Source organism: Enhydra lutris, unplaced genomic scaffold, assembly GCF_002288905.1.
Source record: "Enhydra lutris kenyoni isolate GAN:26980312 unplaced genomic scaffold, ASM228890v2 scaffoldscaffold24, whole genome shotgun sequence".
Lineage (NCBI taxonomy): Eukaryota > Metazoa > Chordata > Mammalia > Carnivora > Mustelidae > Enhydra > Enhydra lutris.
This window is the reverse complement of record NW_019154108.1, coordinates 16,556,097-16,574,033: the sequence shown is the minus strand read 5'-3', so window position 1 is coordinate 16,574,033 and position 17,937 is coordinate 16,556,097. Positions and strand designations below refer to the sequence as shown.

General features: G+C 35.4%; 1 protein-coding gene across 3 annotated transcripts in view; it reads left to right on the top strand.

The window, feature by feature from the left end:
• The window catches only part of LOC111150826 (acyl-CoA binding domain containing 6), a 200,649-nt gene that overhangs the window by 85,102 nt on the left and 97,610 nt on the right, over positions 1-17,937 (top strand). For all 3 annotated transcript variants that reach the window (XM_022508448.1, XM_022508450.1, XM_022508449.1), the window contains exon 5: positions 2,367-2,472. In XM_022508448.1, the coding sequence (XP_022364156.1) occupies positions 2,367-2,472 (106 nt within the window). The remainder of the gene's footprint in view (positions 1-2,366; positions 2,473-17,937) is intronic.

Here is a 17,937-nt window from a genome sequence, read left to right as displayed (position 1 = left end):
TCTTTGTGATATTTAATTTACATTGTATATTGTACCTATAAGCATTTTGTAAGTCCTCTATGTGCCTGACGGATTTTGTGGCGATAAACAGCAGATAACGAACTGGTGTTCAGATGAAAAAAACACCCCTGCCCTCCAAAACACGCCCCAACAAAAGTAATTTATATGAGTGATGCATAATAAACATTGAAAGTATAAAATATAGTAAATAAAAATTTAAATAATTTTGTACTGTATTTCCTCTTTTACTGGTGAAGGCCTAAGTATACATACACATTTGGGGTTCAGGAAGAAAGACTTCAGAGATTGAGAAAGGTCCTCTCCATCTATGAATAACCCTTATGCATTACGGGGTACAGGTAACCTGCATCCTAGGGATCCTCTTTACCTTCCTTCCTGTGCCCCACCACCAGTTCTCCATTGTTTTCAAGTTCGAAACAACCGCGGAGTAGTGCATTTTTGGTTATGATTCAAAATGATACAGTCCTTTCTCTCGCGGTTAGAGTTGCTGCCTCTTGAATTAGAGGGGCCTTTCTTACTGGATTCGATGAAAATAGTGGGTCCCTATTATTCCCAAGTCAGAATTGTTAATACACTTTCACAGAAACAGTGTTTTCTGTGAGAGCTAAGTATAGCTAAAATGGTATTACATACAGCCTTAATTTTAAAAGTCATACTTCTCCATTCCAGGATCTTGGCCTCAGACTTCTCTGTTTTCTTTCAGAGTAATGATCTGGAAGAGCATTTTTCTCCTCTGCAAAATGGACCTTTTTATATTCCTTTTCATATTCCTTTTAAACCTGTTTCTTCCTGGATGTCTACCTCATTTTCTCTGAACTCTGTACTCTTACAGGCCTTTTAAAAAATTGTCCTTACCTTATGTTAATCGTATATAGATTTTCTAATCCCAGCTGTACTCTACATGTATCGAACATAAAGTTTCTTGTTTATCCTTATGTCATCAACAGTCTTGTGCAGTGTCTTGCATGTAGTAGGCGCTCAATTAAATACATCACATGCATAAGGAAGGCTTAGATGGTTAATGCCAGAGTAGAGTGTTTTAACTTAATTACCTCTGAGTGAAAATAGCTTTTTATAGGGTATAAAGTATTTAAATTGGTTTTTAAGATAGAAGGACTCCTAAGGCCAGTTGCTTTCATTTTTGGTGGATGGAACCTATGGCCCCGCAGGTTATAAAACATACTAGTATAGTTTTTGGAACTCAGATTTCATTCTTATATGCCTGTCCAGAAAATGTAGTCAACATATAGAACAGTTTCATTGATAATATTTCAAATTACTTATCCTTTTGGGAATTAGTGATTTTTTTGAGACTCTTCATTGAAGCTCCCATACCCCCACATACACACAACACACTGAGAAAAATGCATACACATTTATACAATTCTGTGTACTGTGTTGGAGAACTCATAGACCTCATGTTAAGAACTTCTGCATTAGATTTTAGAATAGACCAGCTGACTAGTCGAGATGTAGCTTGATATGATAAAAAAAAAAAAAGTACTATATACAAAATCAGTTGACCTGAGTGAATTCTAGCTCTTGTTTTACCTGTAATAAATGTGATGCCATTTGGCAGGTCATGTAATCTCTTTTTACCTTTTTCTTTGTGAAGTTGTTGGATAAGAGTGAATGAATTTAGTCCACCAATTTACTTAGAATAGTGCTGGGTATAATATGCATCCCAGTTTTTGTTCCTAGTCTTTGTTTCTAATACTGCATGAAAGATTTCTGAATTTTGTGATGCTCTGTCTTTCCCTTAAGAAAATTGCTTTCTGTCTTTAAGAAAATTACATTAGTGTATGTGTGTGTGTGTGTGTGTGTATATATTTGTGTGTATACACACACACACACGCATGCACACTTTCATCCTGGGTAGCAACCAACTTGTTATGTTATCCTGTAAGACAGGTAGTAAGCTGTGTCCTGTTCTTTTGAGACCTCTGTAAAGACAATAGCAAATAACCTCATTACTGCAGTGCTACTATTGAAAACTCTGAGTCAGGAAATGTGTGCTTGTCAGCATGTAGAAGGACCTGCAGAGAGAAAGAGGGCTGAGAAAATCTCCTCAAGGTGTTATATCATTATACTGGTGTAACTTGTTAAAGTAGATGAAACTTTTCCCTATTATAGTTGCTAAGAACTTTAGTCTTTAGAGAATGGATATATTATGTCTTAGGGAAAATCCATTATTATTCATATAAAATTCTTTTTTTTTTTTTCATATAAAATTCTTTATGAAAACAGATTCCATTGATGTTTGTCAGCAGTAAACAGGTTGTGTTAAAAATATGTAACTTTTATGTATTACCTAGTGAGACACTTTTTATTTTTACTCTAATTAGGGAAGAAGACAAAAACGTATTTGATTACTGCAGGGAAAACAACATTGACCATGTAACCAAAGTCATCAAATCGAAAAATGTGGATGTGAATATGAAAGATGAAGAGGTATGGAAAACATGCCTTAATTATTTTCTTATGCTTTGTTGTTCTACCCCAGTGCTTCTTTTCGAAATGGCCTATGAACTACAACTCAAAGTATAGTATGGTTAAGATTGTATCAGAATATTTATATGAAATGGTGTTTCCCAGTTAAGATACTTTCTGTGTATATATCCATCCATCTGTTGATATTGTGTAAGTTACTAGCTAAAACTTGCTGCGGTCCAGTAACTTCTGTTTCTTCACAATACAGGGAGAGACTGTTAACCTATTAAGTGAAATCTATAGGTAATTTTAAAATATTTATAAATAGTTTTGGTGTCTTCTGTCATTACACTTCAAATAGATATATTGTCCTTTCTCAGTAAATATATTTCTAGAAAACAGTGTGTCAGAATTTTGATAAATCCATTCTCTTTTTTCTTTCTTTCTTTCTTTTTCTTTTCTTTTTTTTTTTTTTTTTTTTTTGAAGATAGGAAGAGAGACAGATGGGATGGGGAAGGGAGGGGCAGAGGGAGACACTCTGAAGCAGGCTCCACACCCAGCTCAGATCCTGATGTGGGGCTTGATCTCACAACCCTGAATCATGACCTGAGCTGAAATCGAGAGTCCGCCCAACTAAGCTACCCAAGCACCCTGGTAAATCCATTCATTTAAATGTGGGCCTGCCATGTAAAGGGATTCTATACTAAATTATTTTCTAAAATATATTGCTTTTTAATTTATTTGTTTTGTGAATAAAACTGTTCATATATTGAGTTTAAACTGTCCTGGATTATAGTTGTTAAATAGGGAGCAAAATTTACTAACTGAGTTTTACTCATTTTACTCATTCTTTAATAATGCAATGAAAGATGATCAAAATGACTGAAAGGTAACAATTAATAGGAAGAAGACATGCAGTGATCATAGATAATGTGTAAAGTAGATAAATCAGTGTACATATTGACAGCTCTTTATACAGGCTAGCCTTTAATATTATCTAATTGTTAGGTAGTGTCTTTCTTGTAATATATTGTCAATGATATTGGGAAAGACTATAATTCTGTAGTATAGAGGGACCAGTAATATGTTTGTTCTCCCCTAAGTAATGAAACAAACAGCTAAGAAAGATGTAGCTAGAGAAAAGTAAAAGCCAGGTTGGGAAATAATAAAACCAGGTCTTTTGATCCAACTAGGGTGTTTTTTTGCCTTTTGGGATTAGAATACTTCCCCCCCCACCCAGTAAATCAGGTGTAACTGCTTCCCTTGATTTTGTTATTTTTTGTTTTTGTACTTGGGAGTTAAGATTTTTATAAAATTAAAACATGTAGGTAGTTCAACAAAAATCAGTACTATAAATCCTCTGACAAAAAAGTATTCCCTTACCTGAATCCTTCTCACATTGATTCTAGCTCCCTTGAGGCAAAAACTTTCAGTTTTTTTCATTGTTTCTTTTGCAATTTACCTGCATATTTCTAAATAGCATGCATGTATCTCTTGATTTTCCAACTTTAACCATTATTGATTTTCTTTTCTGCTATATTAGGATTTAGCTGTTTTACTTGTATTCCTCTCTCCTCTTCCCGCCCCCCTAACAGTTATATCACAACATTTAGTTTCATTTTCTGATTGAATCTCTACAGAATCAATGTTAAAATATTATTATTATTTTATAAGTAATTATAATGTAGGTATAAAATAGTTATATTATTGTTTCTATGTAAATTATGCACATTGCTGAGCTTAGGTGTACTGTGTGTACTAGTCAGCTTTTGTGGTTAGCCACATTTCAGTGGCTAATAACTACATCTATTTCTTGCTCACATTTCAGGAGGGTTTTGTATCGGGCTCTGTCTGCTATGTTAGCTAGCGTTGTTTGGGCTCAGTTCATTTCAATTTCATGTATCTTCTCATTCTGAGATGTGGATAGACACTGGGGCAGAACTAAGGACAGACAGAATCAGACCCCACAAATACATTTAAAGCTGTTGCGTAGATGTGGCATGTGTCGTATCTACTCACATTCCTTCGGCCAAAACAAGCCACGAAGCCAAACTGGGTGGTAGGACACCTTTTCTGATGACAGGGAAGCAATGCACAGATGGGAAGGAAATAAATAATTATATAATTATGAATAGTATAATCTACATGCCATAGTACAACATTCTGTTTTTCTAAAGGCTAATCATTGCTTCTTTTTTTGTTTTTATATCTTCTATGTTTCTATCATTAAATCTTTCCTCAAATTGCCCAGCGGAGGTCTTCTCTGTGCAGTCACGCACATCAGGTAATCAATCCCATACCGTTTTAGCGATACCCCTTCTGGAGTTCTCCTTCCTTTTTCTCTGATCTCAACTGGGTGCTCTCTAGGCTTGCTGTATAGATGCCATCCTGGGATTACGCTTTACCACTATCTTAAGAATACCCTTCCCTTCTCTCCTGGAGTCTTCTGTTTCCTGGATCCCAAGTCTTTTATTGTTTACTTCCTTGTTTAGATGAGTGTCTCTTCCAGTAGCTTCCTTTTTTATTTGTTTCCTGGTTTTGATGGAGCATTTCCTCTAGTAGCTTCCTGAGAAAGGTAAATATTTTGAGATCTTCCATGTTAAAAATGTTTCAGTTAGAGTTTGGGGCATATTCCATATGCCCAATAAATATTTGACAAACTAATGAATGATTAAATGAATGAATAAGTAGGAGCAGTAAATTTATAGGGGTGTCTGGGTGGCACAGTTGGTTGAGTGTCTGACTCTTGGTTTCAGCTCAGGTTGAGATCTTGGAGTCATGAGATCGAGCCCCACGTCGGGCTCTGTGCTTAGTGAAGAGTCTGCTTGAGATTCTCTCTCTCCCTCTCCCTGCCCCCCCACTTGTGCGCTTGCTCGCACGTGCGCTCTCTCTCTCTCTCTCTCTCGCTCTCTCTTGCTCTTGCTCTCCAATATAAATAAATAAATCTTTAAAAAGAAAAAGAGAAGCAGTGTAATTGTGATGAGCTAGACTACATAGGTTCAAATCTTTGCACTGTCACTTCCTAGCTATATGACGTTTGTCAGGTTTATTTTATGTCTCATTTTCCGTGTGTATACAATGGGGATTATCGTAGTACCTATGTCAGCATTGTTTTGAGGATTAAATCAGTTAATATATATAAAGCACTTAAACAATACCTGACACACACATAACAAGCACTCAATAAATTTTAGCTATCTTGATTATTTTTAATGAATAATATGAATGTGATAATATGAAGAAATGAATGAAGATCACTTAACTCTCTAAGATTTCCACTCATCTATTTATTTTAGAGAAAGAGGGAGTATATGCATGTGTGCAGGGGGAGGGCAGTGTGGGAGGGAGAGTGATAAGCAGACTCCCCACTGGGAGCCCAGCTCAGGGCTCAAGCCCATGACCCTAAGATCATGACCCCAGCTGAAACCAAGCGTCAGACACCCAGCCAACTAAGCCACCCAGGCGCCCTGACTCTTTTTTTTTTCAAAGGCTTAATTTTTTTAGAGAAGTTTTAGGTTTACAATAAAATGAGAGGAAGGTGCAGAGACTTCCTTCCCATATACCTCCCTACCCCCTACATGCGTATAGCCAACCCCATTATTAACATCACTCACCACAATGGTACATTTTTTACCAAGGATGAACCTACACTGATACTCGTAATCACCCAAAGTCTATAGTTTACCTTAGGGTTGACTCTTGGTGTATGTTTGGACAAATGTAGAATATCTATCCATCATTTTAATATCATACAGAATATTTTCACTGCCCTTAAAATCCTATGTGCTCTGCCTAGTTATACTCCCTGCTCTGCTCCAACCATTGATCTTTTTCTTATCTTTTCATTAGCGTGGTATATTTTTCTCCAAACATTTACTTTTACTCTATATGTGTCATTATATTTAAAGGGGGTTTCTTATAGACATAGTATAGTGGGATCATGTTTTTAATCCACTGAGACAATCTGTCTTTTAACTGTTGTATTTAGACCACTGACTTTCAAAGTGATTATTGATACAGTTGGATTAGTATCTATCATTTCTGTTACTGTTTTCTATTTGTTACACTTGTTCTTTGTTCCTATTTTTGTCTTCTCTTTTTCCACTTTTTGTGGTTTTAATTGAGGATTTAATAGGATTCCATTTTCTCTCCTTTCTTAGCTTATCAGTTAGGCCTCCTTTTTTTTTTTAACCATTTTTTTAGTGGTTGCTCTGGAGTTTGCAATATACATTTAAAACTAACCCAAGTCTCTTTCTATTATCATGATAACATGATACCATTTCATGAATAGTTACCTTATAAGATAATAATAAAATAATCTTAATTTATCCCTCTAGTTCCTTGTATCTTTGCTGTCATTCATTGCACTTACATATAAGCATACACAATTGAGCACAGTGCTGCTGTTATTTTGAACAAACTGTTATCTGTTAGATCAGTGAAAAAATAAGAAAAACGAAGTTTTTATTTTGCCCTCACTTATTCCTTCTTCTCTGTTCTTCTTTTCTTACGTAGATCGAAGTTTCTGACAAGTATTATTTTCCTTCTCTCTAAAGAACTTCTTTTAACATTTTATGCAAGTTCTGCTGGCAATGGATTTCTTCAATCTTTGTTTGAGAACATCTGTTTCTCCTGTGTTTTTGAAGGAGAATTTCTCAGGATGCATAATTCTAGGTTGGTGGAGTTTTTTCAAAACTACTCTCTTGCTTGCCTGGTTTCTATCTTTCTCTCTTTCTTTTAAAGATTTTATTTATTTAGAGTGCAGGTGTGGGGGCAGGAGTAGAGGGAAGAGAGAGAATGTCAAGCAGGCTCCACACTGAGCGCATGGAGCCTGATGGAGGGCTCGATCTCACCACCCAAAGATCATGACCTGAGCTGAAATCAAGAGGCAGAACTTAACTGACTGAGCCACCCAGGCACCCCTCTTGCACAGTTTCTGAGGAGAAATTAGATATAATTCTTATCTTTGTTCTTTATAAGTAAGGCCTTTCTTTTCTCCAGCTTCTTTTAAGATTTTTCTTTGCCTTTCATTTTCTATAGCTTGAAAACAATATGCCTAGGTGCAGTTTTTTGTTTGTTTGTTTGTTTGTTTTGTTTTGTTTTTGGCATTTATCTTACTTGGTGTTTTCTGAGCTTCCTGGATCTGTCGCTTGGTGTCTAGCATTAATTTGGGGAGATCCAGTCATTGTTTCATATACTTCTTCTGTATCTTGTTTCTTCTGCTTCTGGTGTCCCCATTATGCATACGTCACACCTTTTGTTTTCCCACAGTTCTTGGGTGTTCTATTCTGGTTTTTTTCAGTCTTTATTCTCTTTGATTTTCAGTTTTCATGGATTCTGTTAGGTATATCCTCTAGCTCAAAGATTATTTCCTTAGTCATATCCAGGCCACTAATAAACCCATCAAAGGCATTTTTTTATTTCTATTACAGTTTTTTTTTTTTAATCTCTAGCATTTCTTTTTGATTCTTCCTTAGAATTTCTATGTCTTTGCTTACGTGATCCATCTGTTCTTGCACACTGTCGATTTTATCTCTTAGAGCCTTTGGCATATTAATCATAGTTCTTATAAATTCTTAGCCTTATAATTCCAATGTCTTTGCATATTTGGGTCTGATACTTCAGATTATATTTTTTACCCTTGGTATAATTTGTAATTTTTACTAATAGCTGCACATCACATACTGGGTAAAAGGAACTGCTGTAAATAGTTCTTTAGTAATATGGTGGTGAGGTGTGGAAGAGGCAAAGGGCTCTATCGTCCTATGATTAGGTCTCAGTTTTTAGTGAATCTGTGTGTCTGGTTTGTGAATCCCACTAGTGGTTCTGTCTTTTTTCCTCCCTGCTTAGATGTAACAGAATGGCTAGAGTGGGCTGGAGTTGGGTATTTCCCTTGCCTCAGGTCAGTGGGCTCTGATAATCTCCTAGCAGGTTAGGCACTGGTTAACTGGTTTTCCCCAAAGGCAGGCCTTACTAAGAACACAGTGCACTCATATATTTCAAAAGGATTCATTTCTGGCTCAGAATCAGGAGGGGTTTTCTCTGATAGTTACTTTGGGAACCTGGCCAAACTCCTGGAGGTAAATCTTGCAATGTTGTGTAGCCTCCCCACCAGGAGTAGATTCCCTTAGAGTTTTTAACTCTCAGAGTTGTCCACACTGAGCCTTTAGCAGTTTGTCAGTTTTGTCCGTTGTAGTCAGGTTTTTCTGCCTGGCAGTTCCTGGGGTGGTTTTCACTTATAAAGTTCTGCTATAGAAAGTTGAGTTCACCTGTCTGTTTCTCTAGTCTTGAGGGCACAAGGTTTGCCTTGTGTCTTCCCCTCTCTCTCTCTCTTTTTTTTCCAAAAATTTTATTTATTTGAGAGAGAGAATGCACAAGTGAGAGAGATAAGCCCGAGTTGGGGGAGGGGCAGAGGGAGAAGCAGGCTTCTTCCCTTCCCCACCCAGCAGGGAGCCTGATACAGGACTGGAACCCAGGACCCTGGTATCATAACCTGAGGCGAAGGCAGACGCTTAATTAACTGAGCCACCCAGGCACCCCATGTCTTCACTTCTCTTATGGATCCAGCAAGAATAGTGGATTTTTCAACCTGTTCAGCATTTTGCTTGTTGTTAGGAAGGAGTGGCAACTTCCAAGCTTCTTATATATGGAATTGGAAATTGGAAGTCCACTTAACTTTTGAAGGTCACTTTTACCCTGGAACATATTGTGCATATACTAGACGTTCCCTATTAGAATTTTCCATCTTTCAAATAATAATACTTTATATGGTGTGTGTTTTAGGTTACAGAGTACTTTCACTTACTATCTTCCCAACAACCCTGTAAGGTAAATGCTATCCTCATGTTACAGACAGGAACTAATTCAGAGACTGCTTTCACTTACTGAAATACACATAACTGCTAAGTGGAAACGCAGGTCTGGGGGACTGTTCTTTTTGCCTTTGGATTTAAGAAGGATATACAACTTCCAGTTGGCCCTGCTAGTGTTATTCTCTGGTTTGCAGCATTTCATGAAAGAAATTGGAAATTTACCAAATCTACCACATGACCTTTGCAAAGATCATTGGACAGCAGTGATAGGAATAAAACGTCTAGAACACAAATAGCTTACACTGACGCAGTTTTGTTTGTTTGGTTGGTTTTTTGCAAAGATAAAAGAAACTTGTAAAATGTAGTGCTTCTGTCATTCCGTGACTTTGATGTAGTGCGGCTTCCCAGGTCTTCCAGTTTGTTACCCGTGCAGCTACCTTTACCCACCCCGGCCTGCCAGAACATTGTGTTTCCAGGAACAGATGAAGTGCTTACACATTCATAGACTGAGACGCCAAGAATTCAGTTGGGTTCTCTCATTGCTCCAAGCAGATTTCTGCCCTCTCAGCCATGACATCTCAGGCTGGGCCTTGAATACTGATGGCCAGCCTTTTATTATTAATCGGGGGTTTGTGTGAATTAATTTAAGAACATGAGGGAAATGAGAGCTTAAAATTAGAATCAAACTTAACATCCTAAATAAAATAAATGGTATTGCTTCATGACTTTTAAACCTCTAGCAGATAAAACAACAACTTGGTAAGCCTTGGTGATGGACTAAAATTATGAAATGTCAGAATTAAATTGCTAGCTAAATATTTTTAACCCCTTTATGAGAAAAAGACATTTCTCTACTATAATAAGTTGGGTGACAATTACAGTTTTGAAAGGACATCCAGTTCTTTGTGTCTGTCTAGCTGATATTTGAGCTTGAGAGATTTCATTACTGATTGCCTAGGATTCTTTGGGATTGTATATGACTTTATTTAAAATTTCATCCAGCAAGTTCAACCCAATTTCAGTTTTGCCCTTAGATGACTAAAAATTACATTTATTGCACTTAAAATTTGCTATAAGCACATAAAGAAATTTAATTATAGCCATAAAATAAGTCATAGTAGAAATTTAATTTATAGTCATAAATGATATGCTTGCATTTCCACATATTGAAATAAACACAATCGTATATTGCTGGAAATGTATATATTTGGATCTGTAACTACAACGGCACATGAACATATATATAAAATGCTTTTAAATAATTCATATTTCATTATGAAGTTATTTTATCATGAATAACTATAGTTCCTGGTATATATCTTATTTTATTCAAGTAATTACTACTAATATAGTAAGACACGTATTTCTTCTTTTTTTTTTTTTCTTAAGACACATAATTCTAATTGGAGAAAATTACATGGTGTTTTCAGATGATATTGTAATTAGGACATTGTATTTCACATAACAGAAAAAAGTTTTATTAAAAAAAAAAACAAAACACAAGTTTTGTAGTTATACTTACCATACCATTCTCCATGTTTGTTGATTCTTTCAAATGCTTTGAGGAAGTTACCTTTCTCTGCATCCCTTCCCCTTCTTTGCTTTAAATTTGTAGCTCATGTCAGAATATAACTTGCATGTTTTTGCCTTGAGAAACTGCTGCAGAATCTGGTGAAACTGATAGTGTTAACCTAACGAAAGGTTTAAGACTCAGAGTCACTATATTGAGGCTAAATTTATGCTTTTATTTAAGATTTGAGAAAGGAAAAAAAAAAGTATTTGCTTAAATAAATTTCCGCAGTTGAATATGTGTTGATTGTTTATTTGATTAAAATAGTAATTTGAAGGAGCTCATTGAATCACACTAATAACTGGGAAATGCATTCTAAACTGTCACGTTATTCTCATTTGCATTAATGTAGCCAGCACCATTTCAAAATCACGCCTAACTTTATATAAGAAGCTCATGTTTAATACAAAATCAGAAAATAGTAAAAGTAGGTTAAATCTGATGAGCTTTGGCACCTTACTTTTTATTTTTTATTGTGATAAAATATACATAATATAAAACTTACCATTTTAGCCATTTTGAACTGTATAGTTCTGTGGCACTAAATATATTCACTTTGCTGTGCAACTATCACCACCATCCATCTATAGAATCTTTTCCTCTTCCCCAAACAAAAGTCTGTACTCATTAAATGCTAGCTCCTCATATCCTCCCTCATTCCCACCCCCCACCCCCCACCCCCGGCAACCACCATTCTACTTTCTTTCTCCATGAATGTGACTACTTTAGGTATCTTATGTAAATGGAGTCGCAAGTATTTGTCCTTTGTGCCTTACTCCACTTAGCGTAACAGCTTCAGATTCATCTGTTATTGCATCTGTCAGAATTACCTTCCGTTTTAAAATAATATTACATTGTATGCGTATACCACATTTTGTTTATCTGTCTTTGGACACTTGAATTACTTTCATATTTTGGCTATTATGAATAATGTTGCTATGAATGTGGGAACAAATTTTTGTTTGATTTTTTTTTCCCAACACTTTACTATGAAAAATTTTTAGCATACAGCGAAGTTGAAAGAATTTTACAGTGAACATCTATATCCCTAGATATACCTAGATTCTACCACTAATTTTTTACTGTGCTTGCTTTATTAATATCTATCTGTGTATCTTCCATCAGTCAGTCCTGTTTTAGATGTGTTTCAGATTATTTTGCGGACAGCACATTTCTAGCATCATATCATTTACCAGAATTCACTACTAGTTTGTTTTTTCTTTTGAGATAACAATTTACATACAGTGAAATGCCCAAATCTTAACTATACATTCAATTAATATACCTATGTAAGTGAAACTCCTGGTAAGATAGAGAACATTACTGTCACCCCAAAAAGTTCCATCCTGCCCCTTAACAGCTGGTTCGTTCTTCTGATTCCACAAAGGTAACCATTGTTCTTATAAATTTCCTACTATAGATTGGTTTTGTATGTTCTAGAACTTTATGTAAATGGAATCATAATATGTACTTTCTGTGTTTTCTTCCATTTAGCATTATGTTTTTGAGATTCATTCAGTTCTGTAAATCAGTTCTTCCTTTTTTTATATTACTGAGTAATATTCCATCATATAAATATATCATTATTTATCCATTGTCTTGTGAGGGACACCTGGGCTGTTTTCATGGCAACCTATCTTTACCTACTTTATACAGGATAAGGTAATAACTCCCCTGTTTATTTCTTCATCCTGAAGTCACTAACATTATGGCTTAGTAACTCCTTGTGAAGAAATTTTTTTTTTAAGTAGTAAATTTAAAATGCTTCTCAGTGCCCTGATAACTCAGCAACATCATTTCTCTTTACCTTAGGTCTTGGACAGTGAAAGAGATCAAGTAGTTGCTGATTTAAATGTGTATCACACATATTGGTATGTGGTACTCTCTTTAATGCTAGTAAATAAATATGCTAGTAAACAAACTCTCCCACAGGGAGCCACTGCCTTCCATGCTAGGTGCATCTAGACTCCTTAAACGGCCTCCCAGTCCTAATCCTGTCTTTACATTTTTGAAACAACATTGTTGGTTCGCCTTTGAGAGGGAGGTGTGAGTAGGAGGCATTCTGTAGTTCCTGGTGCTGAAGGTGATAGAGTTGTCCCTGTAGTCAGCCGCTCGAGCAGCAGCAGCAGCAAAGGGTAGAAGATAAGGATGGATAGGACAGAGGAGACGGAGACATACGTGGAAGGTTATCAGTAGCTGAAGTCAGTCTCCATCACAATGGTCAGTTTAAACCCAGTTTTTTTACACAGAGAAATTCAAGTCAGTCTGTTTTCAGTATATTTCTTTTGCACAGAGTGGCAAGATGACAACTCTCCTAGATTTAAATATCCTAATTTTGCTATGTTTTTGTCTACTGTCCTGATGGTGTATGCTTGTATGTGTTCTCAGAATACCATAGGAACATTAAGACTCATTTTGTAACGCATTCTCTTTTCATTTAATTTGTGGTATCAGGAGAAAATCTAGTTTTAAAAAATTCTACAGGTATAAGGACAAGTAAGTAAGTAAGGATATCAAAGGAGCATTTAAGATATTAAGACCTGCTCTGTATTTTCAGAAGGTATGAAAGTAATACCACTTAATAGGTTAGCAGCCACCCTGCACTTTCAAAGCACTTAAGAGTCATTCATCTGTCTGAGGTAGGACAGTATATGCACTCTTGGTTAACAGATGAGAACTCTTTTTTACCCCCTGTGATTTCGCTGTATTTGAATTCCAGAATTTATCTAGATCCCTCCAAATAGTGCTTCTTAGTTTCCTTGTGGCCAAGGATTCCTTTTAATAATGGTTTTCCCCCCTAATCTCCTAAATACTTGTAGGATATTTTTTCAGGAAAGTTGTTAAAACTAGAAACAAAGAATTGTGAGCTTTTGTGGTATAGTAAAAATATATTTAACTTGAAAATTTGTAGGAGATTTTATCATTCATAGAAAATAAAGCAATTATATAAAAAATAGATGAACTACTTCATGAATTTGGATAGCCCTTAAGAAACTATAGTGTGTACCTAATTAATGGTTTTTCTTTTAGAGGAGAGATTATGAAATCCTGTATCCAAAATAATGTAGTAATTGCATTGTATTGTTTGAGATATGTTTCTGGTTAACAAAGAGAAAAGAAAGAAAACACAGGTGTTTACTTCCTAGTTTTATCCTGAATGGTTATGAGGATAGCATCTCTGCAAGTTACTGATTATGTTATTACTTGAATTAATAATCTTGAATTAGAGCATGTTCACAGGAACTTTATAATTTGAAGTAAATAGTTACCACATTCAGACACCTGGTTGTGCTGGTCTTTCTTCATTTAAGTGTAGAACATTTTGAAAGCAAAATTCCAAAGCCTGATTTATTTTATCTTTGTTTATTTACAAGTATGTTTAATCTTGCTCTTGTTTTGAGCTTCTTAATACTGTGTAAAAATATTAATCATTCGGTGGTCTTAATGTAGATATCTTTAGCACTTCTACAGAAAGTCATTGTCAGAGAATTCATTCTAATTCAAGGTTAATTAGTGTACCATTAAAATAATGTGTTACAAAAATTAATTACATCACAGGTCAAAAAACGTATTAAAAAGCGTAGTGTTCATGTCTGAGAACACATCATCCTCCTTAAAACATTGCTAGACTAGTGCTACCGCTCTGGAAAATATATCTACAGTAGAAATCAGTACTGAGGTCCAGTCATAGGTGTTTCCCCTAAAGTAAATTTTTGGCACCACATATGGGAAATTTAAAATATAACTCCCATTAACAGTAAAATGTGTTGCTTGTCTGCTTTCCCATCGCAACAGCTAAGGATTTATATTTTAGCATTAATCAATATAACCCTATTGGGTTAAACCTAAGGAGAAATCAGGAACCTGGTTGAGAAGTAGAAATTATCTGTACATTTTGAAGTAAAAGTATTAGATATATTAATAGTATGTTTTCTTACTTAACTGTTAGATACTTTGGTAGGTGCCCCCGTGTAAGTATATCACACATCATTTTAACTATGTAGTAATTCTTGTTAATAGTTTAACTTAATAACCATAAAATATACACTTAAAATTAGAATGAGAAAAGATAGGGACTTTGAAATCCTGATTCTTTTAATGTGAAATCTGTGAAACAGTTAAATAGAACTATAGAATATTTTATACATTGGTATTTTCCCCAAGAATCCTATTACAATATCTGATTGTCTGTATGAAGGGTTTTGGAATTTGTGCCTTTGTAACAGCAGGTCAATACACATTAGAGCTACAGAAATTTTAACATGGGAAACTCTTTTCTCCACTCAACAACACATTTTTTACTTGAGTTTTAGAACTCTCTCCATTAAAAGATATTCTTAGTGGGCTCTGAACAAAATAGTTTTGCTGCTATAACAAATTGTAAAGAATCTACCCACATTTTAAAATTTTCTGCTTTTCTTCCTCTTTCGATTTTATGTAAGCCTGTGGGAAAACATATTCATAAGTAAATAAATTGAGCAAATGGAAGAAAAAGAGAAGAATAATTTGTAGGGAAGAGATTGTCTTTGTTTCTTTCTTGTTTTCTTCAAGAATAAATCCTGGTTTAATTAGTTGAACTTATAGGTGCATGAAGAGATTCTGAAAGATAAAGAGTATAAAGTGGGTTTAGAAAAGCTTTCTTGAAAAGTGCTTTTTACTTTAAAACCATCTTTGTGTCCCTGCTTATATCTTCTGAAATCTTTTCTAAAATGACATAAAGTAGGGATTTCAACTTAATGTAGAAAAGCATTCCATTCTTTAAAAATGACAACGTCACATCTACCCTCAAAAAGTAGGCTTAAACTGTACACCACTCATTTCTTCAGAAAAGTCCTTGGCTTCTGGGGTATTTTTTTATTGTTTGGACCAAGTGAGCTTCTTTAATTAACTAAATCAAGATTTTCTGGAAGTGGAAAATAGAATTAACATGTTGATGGTAACTGTGAGTCTTTGGTAGACAGTGGTTAAATGTTTCATATTTAGTACTTTGACTCCTAACAGTCATCTATTCTGTTTTGCAAGTGTAACATTTGAAGATAGATATTAGCAGATTTTATTAGTGTTTTTTTAGATATTTCAGAGTATAAATTTGGGATATTAACAGGCAATGCTTAGTTTCAAACTGACTTAATTCTCTTACATTGTAAGGACTATATGAGTTAATTTAGATACACTGATTGTGATTTCTACCTAAGTTTAAATACCCGTAAGATTTCTTTCACCAGGGCACCTGGTGGCTCAGTCATTAAGCATCTGCCTTCAGCTCAGGTCATGATCACAGGGTCTGCTCTGCGGGAAGCCTGCTTCACCCTCTCTCACTCCCTCTGCTCACGTTCCCTCTCTCTGTCAAATAAATAAATAAAATCTTTAAAAAAACAAAAAAAGATTTCTTTCACCAGAAGAAGTGAACATGATAATTTAAGAAAACTATATTTTACATTTATAAAGTACTTTAAAATTAAAAATGCATTATCTTATAGTTCATTCATTCAACAAATACTGTTGGTATTACGGCTGTCAGTATTATCCTTTTCTTCACTCTGTAGGTGAAGAATTGGATCAATCTGAAGTAAGTCACTGGGCTAGTACATAATGGATTCCAGAAGTAGAACTCAGGATTTCCAGTTGATTTAGAAAAGTCTATTCCCTTTCCTATAGAGCATTTTTAAAAATTTAAAAAAAAAAATTTATTTGACAGAGAGAGATCACAAGTAGGCAGAGAGAGAGGAGGAAGCAGGATCCCTGCTGAGCAGAGAGCCCCATGCAGGGCTTGAGCCCAGGACCCTGAGACCATGACCTGAGCCGAAGGCAGAGGTTTAACCCACTGAGCCACCCAGGCGCCCCATCCATGGAGCATTTTATATCAACTAGTTTTAGAATAATTAACCTACAGTTTTACATATTACTTTGTCTTTCTTAAAACATTGTATCTTTTAGTACATACCTACTAAAAATTACTTGAATGGCCTAAATGCTACAATCAAAAGATACTGGGTGGCAGAATGGATAAAAAAGACCCATCTATATGTTGCCTTCAAGAGACTCACTTCAGGTCTAAAGACACATACAGGCTGAAAGTGAAAAGATGGAAAAACATGTACTGTAAAAATGGAAGCAAGAAACAAGCTGGGGTAGCAATACTTATATCAGACAAAATAGGCTTTAAAACAAACACTGTAGGGGCACCTGGGTGGCTCAGATTGTTGGGCGTCTGCCTTTGGCTCAGGTCATTATCTTCAGGTCCTGGAATAGAGCCCCATGTTCGGCTTCCAGCTCAGTAGGGAATCTGCTGCTCCCTCTCCCTCTGCCTCTCCCCCTGCTTGTGTTCTCTCAGTCTCTCTCTCTCTCTCAAATGAATAAATAAAATCTTTAAAAAAAAAAAAAAAACACTGTAGCAAGAGACAAAGAAGGGCATTACATAATGATAAAGAGATCAATCCAACAAGAAGATACACTGGAGCACCTAAATATATACATAAAGAGAGAAATTGATGGTAATTCAGTAATAGTAGGGAATTTAACATCCCACTTACATCAGTGGATAAATTTAGGCAGAAAATGAATAAAGAAACACTATTGTTGAGTGACACATTATACCAGATGGATATAACAGATAAATATAGAACGTTCCATCCAGAAACAACAGAATTACCTAGGAATAAACTTAATCAAGGAGGTGAGAGACCTGTACTCTAAAAACTATAAAACACTGATGAAAGAAATTAAAGACAACACAAACAAATGGAAAGATATTCCCTGCTTGTGGATTGAAAGAACCAATACTGTTAAATTGTTCATACTGTTGAAAGCAATCTACAGATTCACTGTAATCCCTATCAAGACACCAACAGCGTTTTTCACAGAACAAGAACAAATAATCCTAAAGTTTGTATGGAACCACAAAAGAGCCTGAATAGCCAAAGCAATCTTGAGAAAGAAAAGGCTGTAGGTATCATAATTCCAGATTTCAAGGTAACCCTATAAAGCTGTAGTCATCAGAGCAGTATGGTGTTTGCAGAAAATAGGCACATAGATGAATGGAACCTGAATTGGTGCAGACACTGTGGAAAATAGTATGGAGGTTCCTTAAAAAATTAGAAATAG